This window comes from Silurus aristotelis (genome assembly GCF_946808225.1).
Source record: "Silurus aristotelis genome assembly, chromosome: 2".
NCBI lineage: Eukaryota > Metazoa > Chordata > Actinopteri > Siluriformes > Siluridae > Silurus > Silurus aristotelis.
Window position 1 is genome coordinate 36658370 of NC_139575.1, and position 23212 is coordinate 36681581.

The 23212-nt window shown below is 40.4% G+C and overlaps 2 protein-coding genes across 12 annotated transcripts in view; one reads left to right on the plus strand and one right to left on the minus strand.

The window, feature by feature from the left end:
* The window catches only part of LOC310716829 (potassium channel, voltage gated eag related subfamily H, member 7), a 60946-nt gene extending 55075 nt beyond the window's left edge, over positions 1-5871 (plus strand). For all 11 annotated transcript variants that reach the window (XM_083524339.1, XM_083524331.1, XM_083524335.1 and 8 more), the window contains one exon: positions 5437-5871. In XM_083524339.1, the coding sequence (XP_083380465.1) occupies positions 5437-5718 (282 nt within the window). In that variant the 3' untranslated portion in view covers positions 5719-5871. The remainder of the gene's footprint in view (positions 1-5436) is intronic.
* A 2860-nt stretch (positions 5872-8731) lies between these two features.
* The window catches only part of dnah9l (dynein, axonemal, heavy polypeptide 9 like), a gene marked incomplete at its 5' end in the record, with an annotated part of 45557 nt that continues 31076 nt past the window's right edge, over positions 8732-23212 (minus strand). Inside the window, 26 exons of the mRNA XM_083561948.1 lie at positions 8732-9983; positions 11140-11280; positions 11369-11481; positions 11995-12110; positions 12239-12421; positions 12574-12816; positions 12942-13061; positions 13917-14108; positions 14238-14465; positions 15294-15421; positions 15517-15665; positions 15743-15936; positions 16155-16277; positions 16494-16664; positions 17389-17529; positions 18632-18796; positions 18873-19077; positions 19607-19729; positions 19866-20101; positions 20302-20475; positions 20737-20871; positions 21288-21389; positions 21587-21640; positions 21999-22181; positions 22266-22409; positions 22493-22606. Of these exons, the coding sequence (XP_083418074.1) occupies positions 9736-9983; positions 11140-11280; positions 11369-11481; positions 11995-12110; positions 12239-12421; positions 12574-12816; positions 12942-13061; positions 13917-14108; positions 14238-14465; positions 15294-15421; positions 15517-15665; positions 15743-15936; positions 16155-16277; positions 16494-16664; positions 17389-17529; positions 18632-18796; positions 18873-19077; positions 19607-19729; positions 19866-20101; positions 20302-20475; positions 20737-20871; positions 21288-21389; positions 21587-21640; positions 21999-22181; positions 22266-22409; positions 22493-22606 (4125 nt within the window). The 3' untranslated portion in view covers positions 8732-9735. The remainder of the gene's footprint in view (positions 9984-11139; positions 11281-11368; positions 11482-11994; positions 12111-12238; positions 12422-12573; positions 12817-12941; positions 13062-13916; positions 14109-14237; positions 14466-15293; positions 15422-15516; positions 15666-15742; positions 15937-16154; positions 16278-16493; positions 16665-17388; positions 17530-18631; positions 18797-18872; positions 19078-19606; positions 19730-19865; positions 20102-20301; positions 20476-20736; positions 20872-21287; positions 21390-21586; positions 21641-21998; positions 22182-22265; positions 22410-22492; positions 22607-23212) is intronic.

A 23212-nucleotide genomic window follows, 5' to 3' on the forward strand; every position in this document is an offset into this window, starting at 1 on the left:
TACAAATACTTCGTTACTGTACTTAAGTAGATTTTTCTGGTATCAGTATTTTACTCCACTATTTATTTTTCAGACTTTTTACTTTTACTCATTACATTTTGACACAAATATCTGTACTTTTTACTTCTTAAATTTTTAAAACCGGCTCGTTACTTTAGTTTTAATCCACTGATTGGGTGAAATATTATTTTTTATTTTCACTGCGTGCCGATTTCAGCCGAACAACCGATTTCCTGTTACTGCGCGTCTTTTTCAATCCGCTGGTGTATAAAGTCCTGACCCTCACTCACCACAGATGTAGACTAGTTTATGGAGATAAGAATCAGCAGGCAGAAGGCAGTAAGAAGTTTAGGGTTAATGTGGATGAGACAGAGGGAGTCAGTGATGAGAACATGACTGAGAACAGACACATTCCTGTTCATCATCATCTTTTTTCTGCTTGTGTTCTATATGTGGATCTTCAGCCTGGATACATTCATTAGGTAACAACATTTTAATTCGTTTTGTATTAATATAGATAGATAGATAGATAGATAGATAGATAGATAGATAGATAGATAGATAGATAGATAGATAGATAGATAGATAGATAGATAGATAGATAGATAGATAGATAGAGTGAGGAAAATAAGTATTTGAACACCCTGCTAGGGGTCTGAAATTGTCATCGTAGCTGCATGTCCACTGTGAGAGACATAATCTAAAAAAAAAAATTCAGAAATCACAATGTATGATTTTTTAACTATTTGTATGATACAGCTGTCTATCAGCTAGAATTTATAATTTATACAGTAAAAAGTGTAAATTAAAAACATTACAAAAGTAACAAAAAAAAAATGCTCCACATCGGTCGGGGTAAAAAAAGGTTGATAAGCGGGCTTATAGTCATTCAGCGGGCGCATATTTCGGTCGAAAAACTGTTCGCTTAGCAAAAAGGTCATTGTCCGAGCCGGTCGATAAGCGGAGGACAACTGTATATGTATATTTGGGTGTCAAAATGTAAAAAAAAATTAAGCGCCACAAACTTTTATTAACGCGCGATCAATTCAGCGCGCATTTCTGTTTCACCATTTTTATAAAAAATTTAAATACATAAATAAATAACTAAATAAAAAAGAGGCGAAATTTAAACCTTTGGCAAAAAATACGTTTATCCACGGCGTCCTTTCTTAGATATAAAATAAATAAATAAACTCCTGATCAGTAAACTTTTGTTTTATTTCTGCGCCAAGTCTCAAATCAAACACCAAATCCGCCATGTTTTACACAATTAACCCTCTGGGTGGCGTTTTGTGGGTTTTTCCCTCATAATAGCGACACAAACTTAAATACTGTCTTTATTGATCGTACAGATTAAAACAATACATCATTCAAATCTGTAAAATGTCTATAATTTGATATATATAAGCTTCCTGACTTGACTTGAAGAGGTGCAGTCTCTCCGGTATCACCTCATTAACTGTCCGTGTGGAAACATAGCAAAGGCTCTTAATGATGTCCACACGTCTCTGCACTGATACAGCCTTTATATTTAATCACTGTACATATGCTTACATACATATCACATGCTGTAAATATGATACATGTTTAACACCTCCAAGCTGCCAGTTTTGGGCACCTGAGCAAGCACTTAACTCACTACTGCTCTTTTAGTAAATAAGATCATTAAGAGTCGCAACAGGAAGTGGCTATATCTCGCTATCTTTGTCTCTCTATTTACTCTGTCTAATTGTCTCTGTGTCTCTTTTAGTAAATGTCTCTGTCTCACTGTATATGTCTCTCTCTTGCTGTCTCTATTTGTTTCTCACTCTTTCTAAAGCTGTGTCTGTGTCTCTTTGTCTTTGTCTCTGTCTTTCCTGCTTATTTACATGTCTAACAAAGTTTTGAGTTTTGAAAGTTATGCCATTAGCGATCGATGATGAAAGACTTTCCTGGTTCGATTCTTCCCTCTAGTTTCATATTGAACATTATAAGAAGTTTTTAAAAACAGAACAATAAAAGGTCATTAAAATTGGTTGCTGGTAAATCATGGTATATCAGTGGTGCAGGTTTTGGAGATGTGGTTCTTGTACCTGAGTCACTTCTCATAGACTTCAAATAACTGAGAGAATGAACAGGAAGGAGACGTTTTGACCCTCTACCATCATGATCTAAGAGAAAACAGTGGTCTCTTAACTATAGAAAAACCAAGAGTCCAATAAGCAAAGGCTTGTTTGTCACCCCTCTAGTAGTGTAGTGGTTAGTAATGCAGCCTCTGCTCTCTGACTCACCCGGTTCAATTCCTACCCCTCAGCTTTCCTTTAAATTCTTTAAAAAGTTTTATAAAAGAACCAAAAAAGGTCCTAAAAATCAGGTTCTTGCAGGAGATCCTGTGGCTCAATTGGAAGAGCTTTGCCTCTGGGTTGAGAGGTTGCTGGTTCAAACCCCGGCCAGGACTCAAAGTTAAGAGTGTGGAAGGTATCAGAAATGGCTGCGTGGAAGGTCGGTTGTGGACGGTTTCAGAGGGCGTATCCTGAACCAGGGGGGCAATATTCAGGCGTCTGCCCCCCTGGCATCTGAGAAGCTGAAAACAGGGGGTTATGAAGCAAAAATGTCCAAAAAAGTATCGACTAGCCTTCACTCATGCAAAACTTTTCCTCTTGCACAGAAACAGTGCCTTTGTTCACAGTCACCCACTCCATTGCTCACCACACCCACTCCATTGCTCACCACACCCACTAATTTCCACACAACTTACCCCGTGTGGGGACAAGCCAGATTTGAACCAGCAACCTCTGAGCTCAGAGGCAAGGCTTTTACCACAAAGCCATCAAGTCCCACAACTCACCTTCTTTTTTTGGGGGGTTTATCCTTCGTTTCATGATTCAAAGGAAGAAATTCAGACCAGAAAGAAACACAGAAAGCAGGATTCGAACCCTGAACCCCACCAACAGCAAAATACCAGTCTTAACCCACTGAACCATCAGGAAGGACAGGCTGTGCTAATTGTTAGAGCAGGTCTATCTTTTCTTTCAAACCATCAACAAAAAAATATAATGCTAAAGACAGACTAAGGAAGCAAACCCATATCGTGACTAGCAGGAACAATGCAGGATTCGAACCCTGATTCACACCATTAGCACCAGCATTAACCCACTAAACCATCATGAAGGACAAGCTGGGAAGCTTGTTTAGAGCAGATCTATCTTTTTTTTTAACCCATCAAAACAAGAATATGAAGATGTAGAAAACAGGAATTTAACCTACCTCATGACTAGCAGACAGAAAGCCAGGTTTGAACCCTGACCACCAACATTAGCAAAGTACCAGCCTTAACCCACTAAACCATCAGGAAAAAACAGGATGGGAAGCTTGATTAGAGCAGGTCTATCCTTCTTTTCAAACCATCAACACAAGAATTTAACGCTAAAGAAAGATGTAGGAAGCGAATACAGATGTAAGTAACACAAGTTGAACCCACATTGTAAATAGCAGGAAAATAGCAGGATTTGAACCCTGATCCCACCACCAGCGAGACACCAACCTTAACCCATTGAACCATCGGTGAGGACAGGCTAGGAAACTTGTTTAAAACAGGTCTATCTTTCTTTATAACCCATTAAAAACAAAAATATATCGCTAAAGAAAGTTGTAGGAAGTAAATCCTGATCGTGACTGGCAGGCAGAAAGCAGGATTCGAACCCTGAACCCCACCAAAAGCACAACACCTGATTTAACCCACTGGACCATCAGAGAAGACAGGCCAGGAAGTTTGTTTAGAGCAGGTCTATCTACCTTTAAACCATCAACACAAGAATATAAAGCTAAAGAAAGATTTAGGAAGCAGGAACATAACCGACATCATAACTAGCAGGATTCAAACCCTGATCCTTAATATCAAGTCAAGTCAAGAGGCTTTTATTGTCATTTCTACTATACACAGTGGTACACAGTAAAAATGAGACAACGTTCCTTTGGAACCCTGGTGCTATTTACCAACACAGCAGCCACTAGGCTATCACATCCATCCATCCATCCATCCATCTATCCATCTATCTATCTATCTATCTATCTATCTATCTATCTATCTATCTATCTATCTATCTATCTATCTATCTATCTATCTATGATGTGAGGTCCAGTTAACAGCTAAAACAGGTGAAAGTAATAACTACTATTTACTGAAGTACATCCTTTCAGCCATTGATGACTTTTCCAAATAACACAATATTTCGTGGCAGAAGTGTGTGGCGCTATGTAGCGATGGTGCCAGAGCTATGAGTGGCAGCCAGACTGGATTGAATGGGCACGTAAAGAAAGTAGCAGCGGCGATAATTTGGACACATTGCATGATTCATAGAGAAGCTCTGGCCGCCAGAGATCTCAGTATTGAGTTGAGCGAGGTGTTTGATGCTGTTGTTAAAACTGTAAACCTGATAAAACGAAAAGCATTAAATACACGTCTGGCTTACATGTTCAACGACAGCCACTGGTTAACTGAGCTGGCGTATCTCACCAATGTTTTTGCAGAGCTTAACAAGTTGAACACTTCAATGCAAGGGAGAGATTCAAACGTCCTGCAGCTCTACGAAAAACTAGAGGCATTTGTTAAAAAAATGTCAAGATGGATAGAACGAGTGGAGAGTGGTAACATGGCTATGTTCCCTTCAGTTGAGAAATATTCTGACAGCATTGACATTAAAGACATTGTGCGTGAGCATTTGAGGAAGCTTGTGGTTCAATTCCAAAAGTACTTCAATGATTCTGATGAGTGGCGCTGTGACAGCAAATGGATCCTTCTCCCATTCAGTGATGATGCAGCAGCGGGGTCAAGCTTAACTACTGTAGAAGAGGATCAGCTCATAGAGATGTCCACAGACTCTGTCAGGAGGCATATGTATGATACACAACCCCTTCTGAAGTTCTGGATAAGTTGCCAGACAGAATTTCCAGAGCTTACAGTAAAAGCATTGAGGTGTCTTTTACCTTTTCCAACTAAATACCTTTGTGAGAGCGGTTTTTCCACACTGGCATATTTAAAGAACAAGTACAGGGCAGGGCTAGAACCAGAGAATGATATGAGGCTGTCACTATGTACTATATCACCACGAATAGACAGACTGTGTGGAAGTCACCACGCCCAGAAATCCCACTAACAGGTAAGGAGTATTTCCCCCCCCGCTGATATAAACAGCTGATGATGTAGGAAACAGCAGACACTGAGAAATAGTTTTTATGATGAGCACAAGGGACGACATGATGTGGAGGTTGATCAAATCGTTTTGAGAATTTCATTTCTGATCCGAGAAACGCTCCAAAGCAACTGAGACAAACTGTAAACACCCACACACAAACACACCCACACAGACACACAGACATACACACCTACACAGACACACACACTCCATTAAGAACATGGAAAAGCACTAAATAAAAATGTCCCGTTGTTATTTTAAGTCTTCACAGAGTCGTGATGTAGAAAAGCCCAGCCAGAGAGACAAACCCAAAGACTCCCCGAGTCCCACCACCTCGGAGACGACCTCCAGGATAAAAGACTCCGAGTGGAAGGCGGAGCTAAGACCCAGACAGGAAACGGAGCGCTCCGGTTCGCCGCATCACAGGGCTTTTCAGCCGTCAATCAGACAGACGTCCCTCCCAGATTCGTCTCAGAACAAGGGGGCGACACCAGAACTCCACCGGCCCTCTTCCGACCCCGGGCTTCCAGGGAACCAGCATTAGGTCATCACAGATTTCCACTTAATGCGACTTGTTTATAATGCATTAGAACCATATCTGGAAGAAGGATGCCACTGCCTCCTCTCACACTGGAAACCAGCGCACGCTAGACTCAGGGTTCAGAGAAAACGTGTGAGAGAGAGAAAGAGAAATAAAGAGAGAGACACTGAAAATCTGTATGCAACATACACTATGTTAATTATCTTCCAAATCATTATTATTATTTTTGGCTTTCTGACTCGCACAGATGTGAAACAAACAAAAAACTTCGAATGTATTTCTTCAGTGTGACTGCACGCAAAATTAGCCGCGCTGAACATGCAGCCGTAGCAACAGAAAAGCTGCATGCTGGGAAGGATGTTGGGTTTTTTTTGTCGCATGTTTCTAAAGAAAAAAAAAAGTCATGCTGCTTAACACTGGCATTTTAGCTTTTTTCCTCAAAATTGGTTAAGAAAATAAATACTAGAATATTTTCCTGGATTTCAAGAGCAGGTTTTAACATCGAGAGAGTCCAGATGAAGAATCAGGAACAACCAATTCATCTCAGAATCCACTCATGTGCTGTGTTCAAATCCCCCCTCCTCACTCGGGCCTGGAAAATGATGATCAGAACAAAAAAAGTTCACAGGGGTGGAGAAAGACCTGATCCAGATCATCAGGTGTGTGCATCAGCCCGGATAAGTGTGTGTTTAATGTATAAAAATAGGAAATAAAAGTAAAAAAAAAGAAAAATTTAATAAATAAAATTTACAGCACTAAGACTATATTTTTGTGCCACATTAAAAAAAAATATAATTTGAGATTAAAGTCGTAGCAATATGAGAATAAAATCACAATATTTTGAGAAAAAGTTATAAGAATGAAGTTTTATTTCGAGAATAAAGTGGCGAGCGCACTGGTGCTCTGCTCCGTCCTCTGATCATCATCTTCATAGTCTCTTGAGAAACGTCTCGTCTTGGAATAGCAGCCAGAAAGATCCAGTTTCCTCAATGTCTCTTAGATTTTTATCTTCTGAATATGTTTCCTACAGTCTGTGTGTTTACTGATTAGAACTCAGTGCTGATGCGCCAAAAGACAAAGAATTTCCTTATTGCTAAATCCGAACCTAAAGTGGGATTCGACCAAATCCTCAGCATCCATTTGATGCGAAAAAAAAAGCAAAACGTTTTTCATAATTACCACATCATCTCGTATTGCTACGACTTTATTCTCACTCGTTGGCATCTCCATCGTAAATCGGGGACTACCTGTAATAGGAGCCAATCATTTATTCTTACACTTTATGGACATAAAATATTGGGACACCAAAACGGTTGTCTTCATTGGCATGAAACTTTCCCTTCACTGAAACACCTCACCTACATCAGTACCTGACTTTACAAACACACTTGTGTCTGAGTGAGGCCCAAATCTCCAGTGCCCAACTCCAGAATCTTGTGGAACATCTTCCCAGAAGAGTGAGAGGAACAATGAGTTTTGAGACTAAATTGGGACTAAATGTAGACTTGAACCAGGTGTCTACAAACTTTTGGGAAAATCGTGTATTTGAGGTTTAGAGTAGAGAGTCTTCAAGATTTCCAAATATAAATTCAGAATATAAAATTCCCGATATAAACCCTCGTACGAACAATTTTACGAATGAACGCATACGTATGCCGCTTGATAAATGAGGGGAACCAGATATTCACGTTTTATGCTTTTTTTCTATGTCGTATTTAAAGCTAAACGAATTATATCTATCTAATGAATATTCATATTTTAAATGCAATAACATATGGACAAATACAACTAAAAGGTTGCAGACGACCTCTAGGACAATAGCGTATCAGCTCAGATTAAACTAAATGACACAAACTATTTGGGGGGATTTCTTGGTACATTGGGGTTCATTGTGAGATTTAAAGATTACGCCGGATTTCGTCCTGAATCCAGTAAATGAGGTTTGGATTTGAACACAGCCGTCTCCCCTTTCCCCCCGTCCACATTCACTTAACACTGTACACTCAGTATTGCGTCTCTGCACTGACTCGGGCTGCGAACCTGATCGCGATGTTTACTCGGTCGTCATGCTTTTATTATTTATTCGTTTCTATTTTAACGTAACGTTCCTGCGTTGCTGTTTCTCGAACGCTGGATTCGCTGATCTGAATCATGTCTATTCTACCTGTAGATAAAGTTTTATTGTCTTACACGTTTAGATTTGAGAACGATGAGTGGATGAGTTCGAGCGCCTGTACGCTACAGAGGAACGTGGCGTCCGTTCACACGTCGAACGATGACGTTTATTTTCAATGCGTTTGAAATGAAGTACAAAATTGGCACGTAGCGAATCCCAGCCAGACCTCTGTGCTGTCCGTATCCATGACGTCTGTCCCGCATGTCCTTTTATTTACTGAAGTACTGCATCGAAATCGCACATTATTTAATATGTAACGCTCCAACTGACATGCATGTTGTAACCAAAGTGTGGTCTCTTTAGCATATCATATTCCGCTCAGCGTGTAGGCGAAGAGTGTCGCGTCGTACGCCACACTGAGAAAAAAAAAATAACGGTCTTCCGGGGGAGTTTCGGCGTAAACTCCGGCGTGTGCATGTCTTAACAGGGACCACCCACTCTAGAGTAGAGATTTAGACACGAGATGAATGTGAGTAGATGGTAGATTATATTTATCATATATCCAAACATTTCCACGGGAAGACGTTGCTGTAGCTTCGGTGATGATGATAAACTTAAAAACGGAAAGGTTTCATTTCAGAGCCATGTTTGGAGTTCAGTAAGGCTGCCTTCACCCTTCTTTTGTGCTGATATTTGTGAAGAAAAAACGTTTAATTCCTAATAACTATTCATCAAGCAGGATCTCTACATTAGATGTAGTTTTCCTGAGTAATGCTGATGATCTTTACTGTAGGTAACAAAGGTATGACTGCTACATAAATTTTGTGCATCCGGGTCATGGCACCAAATTTATGTATCATGGGTAAGATGGACATAAGGAAACCAGAAGACCACCATTAGTGAGATCCACTATGTTTATTCTGCAACAAGGTAGAAATGATCAAAGTCTCAATTTAAGAAACAGCTTTTCCTTTTCTGGAGTTGACAGAAAACTTTTCAGAGGAAAAAAGCATTCGTTCTTTGAAACCTTGAGAAGTTCACAAAACATTTTAAATAAATCAAATTAAATGTCAACACAATTGCAAACAAAAATAATTCTAAATAATTCAATCAATTCACACCATCTACATTCAGACTTGGATCAAATCATGAGAACTTCCTGAGCCAAATGTGAGCAGCCTTACTGAGACCTCAAACCCGAGGAAACATTTTTTGGAATTACGTTCATGATCACTACATGATTGTAATGTAATTATAACAGCACTATCCATGACATTTATCCTCTCTAGATGTTCTCTATATTTTAAAGAAATCTGTATCTGGGCCAGAACCCAAAGAACTGAACTAAAAAAAACAGGGATTTTCAGTTAGAACACTGATTTGAGTTGATTTGAGTTCGTCACGGCTTCACGGATTTATAAGCTTCCAGTGGAAACGCTGCTGTATGTTGGTTTCAGAGGTCTGAGCCTCAAAACACCTCGACCACCCACCCAACCCCAGGTCTACGATCAGCTCTGGCTTGTTTCGCGCCTCAACCTGATCCTGGATCTGAGGTCTTGGCAACCAGTGAGCCGAGTGCGATAGAATTTTGCACCGATTTTTGCACAAGCACTGCAAAACCTTTTCTGTACAGCGTCACCTTTTGATCTAGTGCTGTTGTTTTTACCGCATTTTGAAATGTCTCCCGGTGTTTTTTCTACGACGCAAAGCACACTGTCAGGTCAGAACGTTTCCTTTTTTTTTCCTTTTCTTTTTTCTTTACGTTTCTTGGATATAAGCAGTATATTGTATGTATTATATATTACACTGTATATTGGGAATAATATCAGACCTGATAACGACACACTTATTTAAAACAAATAAACAGGAAACTGCTGCGAATGGGGTTTCGGGTCTTTCTTTCCTCAAACACTCAGCAGCAGAGCCACACCGGCGAGAACCCACTTGGCCGGTCTCTCTCTGCTTTTGAGGTGAAAAGTCCAGACGTAGGTGTTCGCTCTGAGTTTGGTCTTGTAGAGGGGACACTCGTAGATGTTGCGTGTTTCCTGGCGATCGTTCGGGACGGCGCGCACCGCGATCACAGGCATGCTGGGAGTCAGTTCTTTTAGCCGTGCCTCTGCGATCGTGCCGTTCTGAATGTCCCAGCCTGCACCTGGAAACCACAGTGAAGGCTTTTATCAACACAAACCCATACACTTTAGTCATCACGCAATATAGTGTATACCAGGGGTCTTTAAACTTTTTTTCTGTGAGGGCAACATAATTTTTCCTTTCTTTGGGGTCTTTCTAACAGAAAATGACAGGCCGGAGTGACTACCAGTATTATTGTGTAGATTAATTATGTAATTATTACGCCTCCTGATACTAGATTTTTTTTTTCTGCACCATATAGACAAAAAAGCATAAAAAACCGATCGAACCCGGGTCGCAGCGGTGAGAGCGCTGCATCTTAACCACTAGACCACCAGGGGACCTATAGACAAAAAAGCATAACTGTATTAAAAGAGCATTATTACTATTATAAGGAAATTGTTTAATATTCTTTGCTATTCGAATCAAAATAATTTACTTTCTTATGCATACTAAATAATTAGGCTACTAGAGGTACTTGCTGATACTCGAATAAATGAACTGATGGATAATTATAAAAAATTGGATACATTTTTTTAATGGATACTGAATAACAAACAAACAATCTATGTATAATACTACTGAACTTAATCACAAAAAAACCCTAATAAATAATGAAAATGTGCTGAACAAACAAAATGTGATTATATTTATTAATAAATATAATTATATAATTTATAAATTATAACTAATAAATATAACAGCTCTCTCCGTGCAGCGCGCAGTCTGTGTAAAAACAAACAAAAAAAAACCGTGGTGTCAGTGATTCACCTCTAGAGGCCGCTCTTGTAATGAGAGCCGGACCTTTATTAATAACTTAGGGACATGATATAAGTAAAAGATATATTTAAAATAAAAGAATACAAAATACAATGCATTGTGTATACAATATACAATTTTATAATTAATTCGGTCTTTATTGCTGCGGTTGGATTCTGGATCGGAAAATCACAAGTTCAAATCCCAGCAGCACCACGATGCCACTGTGGGGCCTTTGAGCAAAACCCTTAGTTTTAAGTCACTCTGGTTAAGGGTTTATGCCATAAATGTTGGTTTTATTGTTCGATCAATTCTCCTTATATCTTCTATGATTGGAGTATATTTTGTTTTACCTGTACTGTGATTGGTCAGATTTGGTCTGTCTGTGCTCTGATTTGGTGTTTGTGTGCATCTCCTACCTTCCATAAAGAGTCCGTAGATGTAAGCACCCTCTCGGGCGGGCTGGTTAAACTCCTCCTTGAATTTCTTTGTTACGTCCACAGTTAGAGTCATCTTATCCAGCGGCCACTCATTCTTACGTGCCAAACTCTGCATCACAGCTAAAATTGCGAGTTACACACTGTACAGTAAGCCTGTGATGATGGAGATATACAGTATATATTTATATAGTGTGTGTCTGAGAGATACCTGTGAGAAAAGACTGTGGGTTGAAAAGCCCTGAGAGCCACACTACACTCGGAAGAGAGAGGTCCTGAGTCCAACTGTCCAGCTCTCGACAGCGCAGCAACACATCATTGTACCTTAAGGAAAGAAAATCGGTATATCGATTAGTCAGAGATCACAAAACGCATCGGTAGCAAACTGCACCATGCCAAATTCCATATTCCATGGATTTAATAGCTGTTTTAAGTCACACATACAAGGACATTTACAAGAAAAACTGCATCGTGAGGGAAGGTCGCCAAAAAAACGGTTTAAAACAGTTGTTAAGCTTCATGAACTGTTTATACATTTCCTGTAGAATTTGCATAAAAACACACAATTTGCCTCTATTTTAAATCCCCAGGAAAAACCATAATGCTCAGACAAAATGCAGGAAAAACCAGGGGTCATTTCATGAGGTTAATATCGACGCTTCTGCTAGAGACGATGGATGCAGGCGGTGCAGCTGAGGAGTGAAATAAACGGCCTGCTACTGTTAAATGGCTTCCAAGGAAGCATTGCATTAATAATTATAATTTTGTGTGTGTGTGTGTGTGTGTGTGTGTGTGTGTGTGTGTGTGTGTGTGTGTGTGTGTGTGTGTGTGTGTTACCACTGAGCCAGGGTGTAGGTAGAGGGATAAGCGAGCTTAGTCCAGGTGTCAGGAACGTTATCAAAGAACAAAGCTGTCTGTAGTTGCTCCATCTCAGAAGATATAGCCAACTCTCCCTACCACACACACACACACACACACACACACACACACAGCATCCTTAGACAAAATTCATATATCATAGAGTCAGAATACACACATAAAACACATTAAACAACACACACACACACACACACACACACACCTTCAGTCCTAGGTCCAGCTCTTTTAAAGAACGTCGTATTTCATTGACAAGCATGTTCATGCGCTCGCACTCCTGGAAGCATACCAGAATGTAAGGAGTGCGCTCGGCTGTTTTGGACATGAGGTCAGACATGTTGTATTCCTCCGGAAGTTTCTCCAGAATTTCATCCAGGACCGTCTTTACCTGGAACATCAAATCATTTTCAGAACCATCAACATCCTTAAATAATTGCCGATGCAAACATCCGACAAAGACTAACGAGTATCATTAAAGAATAAAACCCCGTCCCTGAGGTCCCTGAGGCCCCTGAAGCCCCCGAAGCCCCCGAAGCAGACCTTCTCCTCAGTGCTCTGTGACGCTCCCTCGCCCATAGCCGAGTCTCTGGTCTGTAGTTCTAGCAGAGTGTGGAAAAGGCTGTCGGAGGTCACGGTCAGGAACTCGATCTCAGCATTGGGGTGGAGCCCATAATGTGCCGGGCTCTCGTGAGGAAGCATCTCGTCTATGAAGCTGTGGTAGCCCGCGTAATCCAGGTTGGAGGGAACAACAAAGCCAGGAGCTAAAGAAAACTTCCTGTCAAACTGGGGAGCAGAAAAATTTACTAAAGCTGAATAAAATGACAAAATAAACAGAATAATTTGAACAAAGCTATGAAATAAAACCGTATGCGTCTTTCACCGTATTAAAGGGGTCTGTGTTTGTGTACCTGGTTGGGCTGCATGTACTCCTCCAAATACGTCCTACACAGTCTCCTGTCCCAGTCATCGGTGATGTGTCCTCCGTACATGATCTCTCCGAAGAGATACCGCAGATCTTCCCACGGCACCTAGAACTCAACCGGAAAATAAACCGATACACGGTAATATCAGTGTAGTGGTGGTCCTGTGGTGGTACCTTTCCACTGAACGAGCACGGTAAAGCTGGTAAGGAGGTAAGATTCACAGATCAAATTTAACGATGTGATGCGTTTGTATCGCAATATCGTAACATATATGCATCGTAAAAAACGATTTCTTTATATATAATTATTAGTAGATGCGATATATTTGTATTATTTAGAAAGTGCCCAATAATTCGTGACCAATATTTGATATGTAGATCGATTTCTCCTCGTTAAACAGTTTCTGGAGCGCGTTCTCTCGGCACCGCCGCTGCTATGTGAATATGACGTGTCACAACACTACAGAGAACGAGGCGTGTCCTGAGAGTCACGTAGAATACAGATTAACATGGCAGAGGTAGAGCTGTAACTTCCTGCAGACTGAACAAGGAAAGAATCTCTGGATTTATTTGATCTTTTTTTCTTCTTTTTTTTTTTTGCTACAAAGGCGTGTTTGTGAAGGGGCCACGCGTTAGAAGTCAGAAGACTCTGAAGTAAATTGATTATTTGCTGTCTGTCTGAATCAAAGAAATAAAAGTGAACTATTTCTACCATATTGAATTGTAGTGCACCAGATTTCTTTTCATTGAATCGTATTGCGTTGAATTAAATTGAGATCGGATCGGTGGCTGCTTCATATGGATCTTTAATGTATCTTATCTTTGGCTATGCAACTCCTGGGCCCTTGAGAAAGGCCCTTAACCCCATAGTTTCTCAGTTGCAGAAGTGAGATAAATGTAAGTCACTCTGATAACAGTTTTTCAGTCAGAACATCTCACACACACACACACACACTCACACCTGAGAGTTGGCCTCCAGATAGTTGTAGAGCACGTTAACAGAAATGGTAAGATCTCCGGTGTTGAATGGATATTTGCGATTCCAGCCTTGAGGGCCAAACTTCCTCCTCTCAGCAACACATGCATGGAAGTAACACAATGAGAACAGGATGGTCTTAAACTCCTGCTCCCGGGAACACTGATCCAGGATGTCCTACACACACAAACACACACACACACACAAACACACACACACACACACACACACACACACACACACACTTAACACACCTACATAAAAGCATTACCGTACATGTTGTGTGTGTGTCATGTATTTCATCACTTGGTCAAAGATGTCCAGTGCTGCGTGAAGGTTCGCCAGCATTCCGGTTGGAGGCTCGTTAGTGATCTTGATGGAATTTTCCAGAACGCCTTGAGGAATGATGTGCTCCTGAGGGGTGGCCGCTGGTTCTGCGCTCATAAACACTCTGTAATCCGGGTGACTGTTCTCGCAGCAGTGATCCAGAAGCTTCTCCAGATTTCCCAGCCACTTCGCAACCAAGTGAATGTTCTAGGACATTATACGAATTAGTTTGCAGATATTAAGGATGATTCGAGAAACGTGAAAAAAAAAACTGTTGTTCTGTTGTGGAAAAGTTAAAACAGAAAAGTATTTTAATAATATTAAAATATAATAATTATATATTATAATATATTTATTATTAATATATATATATATTTATACATTTATTATTAATATATTATGATATAATAAATAATTTTATAATAAATATATAATTTTCAATATAGTGAATAGCTTTTTGTGCACTCATATTATTTTTTACGTTCAGCACGTTTCTGGGTTCACGAAATTCTTTCATTCTTCCTTTTTTTTTTTTAAAGAAAGGAATAAAGTTTTCCCATACTCACTTCATTAATTTGTTTAATTCTTGTTCATTTCTTGGCCGTGATTTGTAGCTAAATACATATTTTGCCATTTTGGGTCAATTCTTCTTCTTTTTTTTTTTATATATAGAAAGATTTTATTTGAGATCATGAAACAGCTTGATGACGAGGTACTGTACGTTAATCGGTTACAGAAAAGCATCTCGCTGAGGTTATTGATATGTTACTGTTATTATCCGTTGCTTTGGAGCGGTTTCTCAGATCATTCTGATTTCGATAAGATTTTAATTTCAAGGATTTTGTGAAAACTACAGGCTTTTGCGAGAAATCCATTTTGTGTTGAACAAATTGTTTTGAGAAATGCACTTTTTTTATATTAAGGATGATTAGAAAAAAAGCTCCAACGCAACTGAGAAAAACTGTAATCAGCATACAAGTAAAATATAAAAAAACTGTAACATATCATGCAGCTTTTCATGCAGCAGGTACACACTTGTAGTATAACCCAGTGGCCTTCTTGGGAAGCTTTCTCCATGGCTAGCTCGGCTACAGCCTCCTGGCCTTGGCCAAGAGAGACGTTATGCAGTTTTCCGAGGTCTATAGTGAAGCCAAGCTTCTTACCTGATGAGAGAACAACATTTTACAGAGACCTACACATCGACTGTCATTATCTTACCATGGAAATGAAGCATCAGACAAAGTGTACGCAGCATTACCCAGAGACTCCACGTCTTTCAGTGGGTCAACTCCAGGTGACAGGATGAAGAACACCGGAGAAGCTGGACTGCTTTCCTTAAATGACTTCGCAAACTCCATCTTCCTGCTCTCAGTGTACTTCACCCCCAGCTTCTCCTCCACAAAGTTCCTGCACCAACGTCTTCATATGTAACTTCTGAAAAAATGAGCATCGGTTTCCACACAAAAAGAAAGGTCCGGGCGTACCTGAGGGCGTAGGTCATGCGGTCGGGACGGAGAGCCCGCATGAGGATGAGCTTCTGGAGTGAGCTTTTGCTTTTCCACTCCTGAGGGAGCTTCTCTTTTTCAGGACACTCAGACTCCACCACTTTCTTCCAGCGTTTGGAAGAACCCTCAATGTCTCGGTCGAGGCCCCGGAACTCGTCTGTGAAACTCATCGTCTGCAGGAGGACAGACAGGAACAAGCGCTGTGTGCTTTGATCTCTTCAAACATCAGGCTGCAGGGATTGTATGACCTCTAGGAATTGAACTTTTACTCGAGTGTGAAATAAGTTGAAATATGGAGAAATAGGTGTGTGTGTGTGTGTGTGTGTGTGTGTGTGTGTGTGTGTGTGTGTGTGTGTGTGTGTGTGTGTGTGTGTGTGTGCACGTGTAGTACCTTGATGGCACTCCAGGCAGAGTTGGAGAGGAAGTCTACAGGACTGATGTAACTGTGGTCAATATTGAAGCGCAGAAGGAAATCCAGCTCCCGAATATCAATCTCCTTATTCATCAGTAACAACTGAAATCCAATGAACACAATTGGAGACATTAGAGACGTCAAAATGCTTAAGTGTTCGCATTCTAGATCGCCTTGACGTGAGCAAGTCACAATCTGATTGGTTAATACAACCATGTATATGACGCTACTGATTTCATTTCATTTCTGACAGCCTGATGGCAATATGTGATTAGTTTTATCTTTCGCTCGTATGTAGCATCCAGGCACGTGTGCTACCTGAAATGTGAGCTGAGCTGTGAACGTGAGCTTGTCTCTCTCAAACAGGCCTCTGTTGATGTAGTTAAAGGTGGAGAAGGTGATGCAGTCGATGAGCGTGCTAACACGGGTCTTAACGTCAGCACACACCTCGGCGTTCCGCACCGCCTTACGGAATACCACATCAAACGCCTGTAAACACAAAACATGTTAAATAAAGTTTTACACAATTCTCCAAATGCAAGAGGTTTTGGGATTTGTTTCTGCCTGAAACCATGTCAGATTCAGATATAATTTAGCATATTATGCCAATTTATTATGCTAGCTATCTTTTATGCTTATTATCATTTACTTATAATGCTAGCTATCTTTTATGCAAATTTTTGTTGATTTATCATGCTTACCACCTTTTATGCTAATTATCGTTTATGCTAATTATCGTTTACTTATAATGCTAGCAATCTTTTATGCAAATTTCCATTTACTTATTTAGCCAGCTATCTTTTATTCTAATTATAGTTAATTTATTATGCTAACTATCTTTAATGCTAATTATCATTTTACTTATTATACTACCTATCCTTTCAAAATGTAAAACTTTAACTTTGAAAGTTATCCAAAATATAATAAATGCAAAAGTACCAGAAAGCTAATTATAGCTAATTATAGCACGCATTAACACGTGCACACTCAAGTTACATTTGTAAAACCAGACTCTATTTGCTATTTAACTTTATAAAATGGAAAAATTATAAAGAAATGTGGGTGGATACAATATACAAAGAATTTCGACTGGGAAAAAAATAGATAATGTGGGTGGATTACATCTGGGTTTTTTTTTTTATTGTATAAAAATAGGAAAGAAATTTCAGGTTCACTAATCGCAATAAAGACCCTCGTGCATTCACAAGCAGACCTTGAGTGAGAACTGATACATGGGGTTGATCTTGTTGAGGTCGTTGATGATAAAATAGAGGAGGGACGATCTTACTGCTACGGGTCTGTAGTGCTCACGAGCTTCATTTATCTTTACCTCGTTGACCTTTGCCTCTAATACCTACACAACACACACACACACACACACACACACACACACACACAAAGACACATGATGGAACAGACTGAGACAGCACACACAGCAGGAATTAATTGTGTAAATCTCTAAAACTGAGCAATCAAACAGCGACCAGGATAATGAGGGACTTTCTAAATTAGCATCAAAGCACAGACTGAATGAACAGATTAACTGAAGTGATATTATTTTGTTACTCCATCCAACAAGAGCACAAATTCATTCCAAACACTTTTAGAATCAGTTTGAAGTTGAACACAAATATTTTCCCTCTCTGAGACTGAGAGCCGCATCAAATCCCAGTCAGCTCTAAATATTTGGTTTTAATTGATATACAATTATTTATTAAAATTTTATTTGTCTATTGAATACTAATGGTTCGTCTACTTTGTGACATGATGCTGCCTTTTTTAGAGGTCGACAAAACCGATTAATTGGCACCGATAGTTGATTGCTGGAACTATCGGCTATCGGCAAAAAACATACCAATAGTTTTTCCGGTGCGCTGTCGTTACGATTGCGACCTCTAGAGGCGAATGACTGACATGATGTGCTGTTTGTTTTTACACATGAGAGAGACCTATATTATATTTATTTTATTTTATTATATGTGTGTTTTTTAGCCCATATCCATTTTAAAAACAGATTAATCAGCTTTCGGCAAGTATGATCCAACCTAGATTCCTCTTTGAAAGATTACTTTACTACTTTGTCTTTTTTGTTTGTTTTTTGTATCATCTGGCATGTTGAAGAGGCTGTTTAGTTGATCTTTGGTTCATGCAGTTTTAAGGTGTAAAATTCAATTAGGTTTTTAGTTAAATAAAACCTCACAAATCAAATGTTTTTGGCTTTTCATTAATATGAGGACTCGAGCAACTTTGAGCCTACGTTCAATATGAGTCAAATACTCACGTACTGTTCAAATCAGATACTTGAAGACTTTTACTCAAGTCATATTGGAATTGGTGACTTTTAACTTGTAACAGATTAAGTTTTGCAATAAGGTATCTATACTTTTACTCCAGTTGGATTTTCCGCTACTCTTTCCACCTCTTTCCACCGCATTTCAAGTCTATTTTAAAAGCACCTTCATCTCGATCTCGGCCGCCGTGTGTTTGGTGCTTTCCAGTTTTTCCACCAGCATGTTGTCACCCAGGAAGTTACTTTCCGCAGCCGATAGTCGGGTCAACAGTTCGTCCTCCAACTGCTTTAACTCGATTTTAAACGTGTTTTGCTGCTTCGTCAAATCCGACTGCACACACAAGACACTTATAAGCCTGCAAACATCTAAAGCTACATCCACTATAATACAATTATCATATATTCACCTTGAGATGCTCGAGGTCAGGTCTCTCCAGGTTGACGACCTCAGCCAGGAGCTGGTCCTCCAGTCCGTCCCGAGTCACGGTAAAGTTGATAAGCGTGGTCTGAGCCTGGTTTTCCGGCTTATAATGTGGGTTGGCCATTTTGGTGTGCAGAATGAGTCGGAAATTTGGGTGGAACAAACACTCCTTATCCCCTACTTTAATATACCTACAAATGTAGGATATTCATCATAGTGTAAATATTATAGGGTCATTGTACCGTCACTCTGGACATGTCAGTACCTCTGAGATACATTCAGATATTTGTAACCAAGATAAATAAGCATAATAGTAGCATCCCAATTAGAGGAAAACGAGTGGGTTAGTACAGGGTGGTGCAGGGAAACGAGAAATCTTTGGAACTAGGAGTTTGTGACCCTCAGGCATCGGCAATCATTTGAAATCCGCATGAGCAACTTTCGAAACCCGTGCTGTTAGTTATAATCAGGGTTTCCGCAGGTTTCACCAAGTCAAATCAAAGTCTTTTTAGAACCTTTTTAAGAACGTTAAGAATACAATTGAGACCTACATCAGATTCTTTACAGAATGTAGGAATTATAGAACAAAAATGTTAACATAAGTGAAGTATATGTCGACCGGTGGTACACGTTAAACTGGATTTGTACGTGTGTGTGTGTGTGTGTGTGTGTGTGTGTGTGTGTGTGTGTGTGTGTGTGTGTGTGTGTGTGATCTCTCACCTGCCCTTTTTAATTGTGTGTCGACCCAGTAACGGATCTATAACCGGGTCGATGGTCTCCTCTAGGTTCTCGATTAATACAGGTTCTCCTGTTACTACGGCCTGCTCGATTACATCAACGTACCTACACACAGACACACACATACAGGTGGGCATGAACACAAACACACTATAACACATTATACACTATAACACACTATACCCTCTCATAATTCCTTTCTCTGGTCACTCTCTGGTGACACACACTTACACACACTTACCCCTTCTGCCCCAGATTAGTGACCCAGAGGCTGTTACCATAGCGACTCTTCAGCCATTTAATGCCTTGTAGTTGAGGGTCGATAAGGAGAGGCCATCGCTCACAATTCAAGAGGATGGTAGCATTCTGTGTTGACATCTTATCTCCTGGCAAACCTTCATTATTCCACTTTGCCACTGTAGCATCATCCGTTAGCATGGAGATGGGATCCAGGCCCTCGGTCATAGGAACAGGAACCTGAAAGTAAAAAATTGGCAAGCAACAGTAACTATTACTGAGGCAGTGATTATCTCCAGGGTTTAGATTCTCCATTCCTGATCTACACTCAATATGACCAGTCAGTGTTAATACACACACACACACACACACACACACACACACACACACACACACACACACACACACACACACACACACACACACACACTTACACAAACCTTCTGCGTGCGAAGGTACGGCATCCAGAGGTTGTGCAGGAGCTCGTATCTGTATCTTTTGGAGAAGGAGCCGGCGTAGGAGATGAAGGCAGCCGTGAGAAGAACATCTCCACACAGAGTTGCCTCCTGCTCCCGGTACTGAGCTACAGAGTGTGCCCAGCGTACGTTCTCTGACTGAGAAAAATCAAACACACACAGACACACACACACACACACACACACACACAAACACACACACACACACACACACACACACAATTATCAATGTGTATAACTGAGATAACTGTATGTTGCTCTGGATAAGGTTGTTTACAGAAAGCTGTATATTTAATAAAAATCTTACACAACACATGAAATGTTTATATATATTAATATATACACACACACACACACACACACAAACACACACACACACACACACACACACAAACCTACCTCCAGGCCTTTTACTAGGCGGTTGGCCAGTTGGATGGTTTTATTGGTGCGATTCACCTCCTCTTGGCATCGTAGCTTCTCAGAGGTGGCCTTTTCAAACGCTGCAGTCAGAGTGTCCAGGCTACTGTCCAACTCCTAAACACACACACGCACACATTTGCCAAAAGAACACACAGGCCAGACCAAACATTTTAATGTCTTGTCTTTTAATCAGGGGCAGATACATTTTGACGATGTTTTTACCATGCAGGGTTTCTCCATCGCGGTTTCTATCATATCATCAAGAATCAATGCAAATTTACTGAGGCGTGTCTTAAAATTACACCATTAACCTGAAAGGAAGTGCTGACTCAGTGGATAAAATGTTGGACCAAAGGGTCATGGGTTCAAATCCCAGCACCACTAAGCTGCTACTGCTGGGCCCTTGAACAAGGCCCCTAACTCTGCATTGCTCAATTGTATAATTGAGGTTACTGTAAGTCGCTATGGATAAGGGTGTAGAGAAAGAGAGAGGAGAAGAAAGAGGAAATGATGGTCAGACAGAGCTTTACCATGAGCTTTTTCCTGATGAGATCCAGTTTTTCTGCTGCCTCAATCAGATCAGCATTGGCTTGAGACAGAGACATCCTCTTTATCTCTACCTCACAGAACACCTGTATACACACACACACACACACACACACACACACACACACACACACACACACACACACACAATCTACTAAACATGATATTAATTTAATCAATATTTTGTGATTATTGGCTTTATAATCATTATATTAGTATTGTTAACAACTTATTTTCCAGAATTTGTAACTCTGGAGGGAAGTGCTGAAGTGTGTATACTCACGAAGATCTGCAGAGGGCAGCAGAGGAGAGAAAGAGGAGCAAAGACACTGAGACAAGAGTTAAAACAGTTAAAAGACAAATAAATACAAACGAATGGTATTTAGTATTTACTCATAATTTATTTATATACATTTTAATCCCAATACCACTACTGTTGGGCCCCTGAACAAGGCTCTTAACCCTCAGCTGCTCAATTGTATATTTGTATATATTTACACAATTCAAATTATATATTATAAATGATCATATATTTGTACAAGGTGTTGAACCGAGTGCTTGTTGGGATAAAATATTGATACTAAATATGTTTGTTTGGTAAGTTTAAATTTTGTGATTGTGATGTGATTGTGCTCATCTACAAAATATACAGCTAGGCTGAAGATGGCAAGAGGTTACGAGTCTTCCTGGAATACCTCATGAAATCGTATGATGTTGATAACCCAGGCGCACAGTCCGGCTGCAGCCGAAGACTTGAGGCGCACAAACTCGGGGTTGAAATCCGGGTCGCTCAGATACTCATCCCTCAGCAGTCGCACGGTAGCGTCGGGAATGTGCTCTTTATCAAAGTTCACCAGTGCCTGCAGGAAATCATCCACCTGCAAAGCACACAACAGAACACTGGAGAGCTGCTGCAGCTCTTCTTCTTTTGAGTGAAGAACGTATGCAGATGCACTTCTCACTTTGCTCATGATGACTTTAGCTGATTTCCAACTGCGATCTTTAGGAACGCGTCCGTTCGGAGCGAGCAGCACCAGCACCGCGGCTAACACGTTGGTCGCGATCACCGGTGGGTTTGGGAACGTCCGTAACTCGGTTAGATTTAGCTGCAAACACACAAAGTGGACCAGATGTGAAGCTAATACGAGTTCTCGCTGATTGTGAGCATCGTTCGCTCCTTTTCTCTCACCCTGTTAAGTGTGTTGAGAGCAGCGTCGGCTGCCTGTAAGGCTGGTTCGGCTTTAGCCAGGTCCTGTTCTGTTTCCTTCTGCTGCTTCGTCACCTCAGCCTGGATCGCTGCTACCTGCACACAATCATCCTTTCAAACTATCTGACATGCAAAACTTACCGGGCCATGCATTCCAACCCCCCAAGCCCTCAGTGGTGCCCTACCTGAATCAATTCACCTCTTAATAGCATCATTATGACACCATGGCTATACAAATCATCAATATTATAGAGAAATGCAGTATAACAGAGCGCTGCATCACACAGGAATCTCATACAGCGAAAATCAATGCCACGAAGCAAGAAACCCAATAAACACAATTCATCGAGTCTCTTTTCACTGTAGCCACAACCGCAGCGCACGCATACATCGTCTCTAGCAGAAGAGAGATATTAAACACAACCTCATAAAATGAAGCTGGGGTTTTCCCTGCATTTGTTTTTTGGTGCATTACAGTTTTCCTGGGGAATTGAAATGGTGGCAAATTGTGTGTTTTTGTGCAAAATTCTAAAGGAAAGAAAAAGTATAAACTTTCGAACAATGTCGTGAAAAGTCCGTCTTGTAAAAGTGTATCTGTGCCCAAATCGATTTCTTCTCGTCTGTTGATGATGATGTTGTGGGATTAAAAGACGACCAAACAAATGTATTTGAGATTGTGCAGTTTGCTACAGATACAGGTTG